The 3,648-nt window shown below is 37.3% G+C and overlaps 1 protein-coding gene across 1 annotated transcript; it reads left to right on the top strand.

Annotated features, from left to right (window-relative positions):
- The first annotated feature begins 2,210 nt into the window (after positions 1-2,210).
- timm8b (translocase of inner mitochondrial membrane 8 homolog B (yeast)) lies at positions 2,211-3,382 on the top strand. The gene is made up of 2 exons (XM_077240757.1): positions 2,211-2,440; positions 2,534-3,382. Exons 1-2 carry the CDS (start codon positions 2,321-2,323, stop codon positions 2,699-2,701), a joined length of 288 nt encoding a protein of 95 aa, XP_077096872.1. The 5' UTR covers positions 2,211-2,320; the 3' UTR covers positions 2,702-3,382.
- The last annotated feature ends 266 nt before the right edge of the window (positions 3,383-3,648 follow it).

Here is a 3,648-nt window from a genome sequence, read left to right as displayed (position 1 = left end):
ATTTGGGGGGCATATAACTGCATACATCACACATGGAAGCACGAGTGACAAACTCGATGTCACCTCGCATATTAAAACAATAATAATTACGATAATCGGCGTTACATATCGTAGCCTACACCCATACCCACATAAAGAATAAACTTAATTCTGGACTAACATTTACCCATTTTCTTCTTCTCTCTTCCTTTTGCGTGCAGGAGATAGGCTATAAGATCACTTTCCTGTTTAACCCTGTAAAGCTGCTTTGAAACAGTCATTAGGCTACTGCATATAGCGAATAGCGATATATATTTAATGGTGACTTGACATTTGCAAAAGAAATTAATTTAGTTTAAGAGAGTGAAAAAGTTTGTGTGAAAGAGAATTATGTTTTTTTTAATCATACAGAGTAAATAATTTACTTCTTATTTTGTGGTTTAAAAAATGTGTTGTTAATGTTAATATAGGCCTATTTATTTTGTTAATTTTATAACCCTTAAATGGTTGAATTTGTGTTTCACTGTCTGCCAATTTCTGGGCCACAGCTGGCCCGGGTACCCAGCCGCCTCTCAGCCAGACCTGTCTCACAGGGCCTGGGCCAAATCAATAAATAGGGGTAGAGTGGGGGAAAATGCCCCCCTGGGGTAAAACACCCCCCACCTGTTTTTCCCAAAATAACCACTAGAGAGAATCAAGATACATTTTTACTATTGCTATGCACTACGTTGACAACGGGGATATTCAAATCTCCATGGAGACGCTGACACCAGCGACGTATTTGAAGAGAAGAGGATTACATGGAAAGTGCTATAATTTTCAGATATTAGTAAACAAGTGTTTAAGAGAATATTATTCTGCAGGATATCACAGTGATGTGTGATAGGTGAATAGTGAAGTCTGCAGTTTGAGAACATATGTTATTTATAAGGAATATAATTATATTAAAAAAAATAAACAATTATTTAAAAAGTCATAGGTTGTGGGGTAAAACGCTGAAGGGTAAAACACCCCCCAGGGGGCATAGTTTCTCTCTTTCATAATTATAACATTCTGTCTATCAAATCCTTTATTTTACACTTTAATGCAGTATAACTAGGTGGTAATATCAAAATATTTGAACAAAACATGAAAAGATTACCTAAAGTGAGCATTAGCTAGCTAGCTTGGTGGATGCACTGATGAAAGGTGGTTAGGTGACCCAATGATAGAACATGTGGCTTTTAATGCATGTAGGCTATTGGATATATTTCACTACATAAATATACTAATTTATAAGTTTAATATGTATTTAGGGTTTTCTGTTTGTCTTGATGATAGTGGTTATCTACCCCATATAGGTGTAGAAATCTTAATGTTAAAATTTTTTAAAATGTTATAATTTTTGCTATTTTGGACATTCCTGAAATAATAGTTATAAATGTTGTTGCATTACTTGCTTTTTACTTTTAGAGATTAAAAACTATAGTCTGTTCATTTTGCTGTTGATCTATGAAGCAAATTTGGTTGGTAAGAAAGGGGGGATTTTACCCCACCTTGGGGGGCATTTTACCCCACCGCTGGGGCAAAACGCCCCCTTTGTATAAAAATATTTTCAGTCAAAATGCTAATTAATTATGAAGGTTGAGCAATTTTAATGTTTGGTGAATAACTCCTCCCATAGTCAGTCAAAACTGGGATGGCAATTCTAGTCACATTTATGTTTTGTTTCACAGAAATGTCACATTTTCCTTAAGGGGGGCGTTTTCCCCCACTCTAATCATGTTATAGTGCTTGGGCCAGACCTGGGCCATATCAATAAATAAGAGTCATTTAACAGGGTGTGGGCCACATCTGGGCCAGAGGAAGTTGTTTGAGTCCGTTTTCAGTGTGTTGGGCCGAGGAAACAAGGGTGAGGCCCAGAGGTGGGCCAGACACATTTTGCTATGTGGGTATGTTTAAGATTTTTTTAAATGAAAAGAGGGTGGTGTTTTACTAAATATTTTGTTTTTATCGTTGATGAAAGGCAGAGTTGTATTTTATACCATATTTCGTTTTATTGTTGCCTAAAATATACATAATGAGATAACTGGAGTAGCCAGAGCGTGCTAAGTGACGCGATCAAGAACGCAAGACTGTGCAGAGTCCATTTGAAGAATAACCGGACTTGCGTCCTCTCGTCCTCGGGGGTTCGTTCTCCTGAGTCGAACTTGGCAAGTCTGAACTACCAAGGCAACCTTGTCATGACGTCATATTTCTGCGACGGAAGTAGTTTGATTTGCGTCCATGCCTGTCAGCGAGACTGTGAGCATCTTGTCCTTCACATGCTCCTGTGTAAATAATCTGTTTGTTAAGTCTTGCCATGGCTGATTTTAATTCTAGCTTTGACATGCATTCGGCTAGTTTATCTGAAAACGCGGAATCTGCGGAGCTCCAGCGTCTGATTGCGGTGGAGCAGCAGAAGGCTCAGTTTCAAGCCCAGGTAACTTTTCAGTAACGTTACCGCTTTACTGCCATTCAACACCAGTATTAGCAAGTCTGATGGGTTTAACAGTGTTTAACGCTGTTTTCATAGGTTCACAACTTTACAGATGTTTGCTGGGATAAGTGCATGGAAAAACCGAGCTCTAAGTTGGATTCACGAACTGAGGCTTGTCTCGTTAACTGCGTGGAACGTTTCATCGACACGACGCTCTCAATCACCAACCGCTTCACGCAGATGGTGCAGAAGGGCCCGCACTGAGTCAAGCACACCGTCCTCAAGGACAACTGGAACATGTTCTTTATGTTCTTGTTGTGCGTCCTGGAGACTGTTTTACTGCGTTTTAAGGGTCTGATTAACCCCTTTTCTCTGTCGGAAAAAAATGTCCCAAAGCCCTTCCTCATAATGTTATATGCGTATAGCGGATCTATTAATGCAGTCTGCAGCGAACGATTATTTTAGCTGGAAATGATCAATAGCATAGTACCCACTTCTGTAAATCTGACTGGTTTGATTGTGAATAAATAAATTATACTTTTCAAAGTAATGAGGTGAAAGATCTTCTATTTTCCAAATGGACAAATATATATTATTATTTTTAAGAAGGGCTTTGAAATTGGGAATCACTATTTACAGCACCACATCAGTATCCAACATGGGACTTTTATTGGCTAATACTCAGAGATTTAAATCGTGCAGTAACTTAAATGGATGGTGATAGATTAAATCAAAACTGACCATTCATATTTTGTTATAGAATATTTCAGCATTTATTATAAATTTAACTGTGAATGTCATCTGCACTTATAATTTGTATTCAAAATAACATACCCTACTTCTTGCAGCTACATTTTCTGATGAAGTGTTTACTTGTGTGAGGCTGGGGCAACCTGTCAATCACAGTGATAACAAATACAACAATCCAATCAATTCCCCATGGAATTTTCTGTTTTTCTTGGATATAAGTCACAATATGGAAGAAAAGATTTGTAACTTCATGGTGACTTAGGATACCTACATTTAATTGTAGCATGAAAGTTCTAGTGGTTAAGCTTTCTTTTTTTCTTTCTGCAGTACAAAATAATACATTTATTGGTTATCGACCATGAAGCATACTTAGTTATCGGCTTATTGATATTGGCCAGAATTTTAAAGTTAGTGTATGCAATGAATAATTTTTTGCAAAATATCTATTTGTTTATAATTGT

Source organism: Siphateles boraxobius, unplaced genomic scaffold, assembly GCF_051911475.1.
Source record: "Siphateles boraxobius isolate OS27281-9 unplaced genomic scaffold, OSU_SipBor_1 24, whole genome shotgun sequence".
Taxonomy (NCBI): domain Eukaryota; kingdom Metazoa; phylum Chordata; class Actinopteri; order Cypriniformes; family Leuciscidae; genus Siphateles; species Siphateles boraxobius.
Note: the sequence above shows the minus strand (reverse complement) of the source record. Positions and strands in the feature narration are given on the sequence as shown.

Excerpts from the sequence above, each read along its gene's own strand:
- timm8b (XM_077240757.1), top strand. The coding sequence starts at position 2,321 with ATGGCTGATTTTAATTCTAGCTTTGACATGCATTCGGCTAGTTTATCT. Across the intron at positions 2,441-2,533 it reads AGGCTCAGTTTCAAGCCCAG|GTTCACAACTTTACAGATGT; the intron begins GTAACTTTTCAG and ends CTGTTTTCATAG.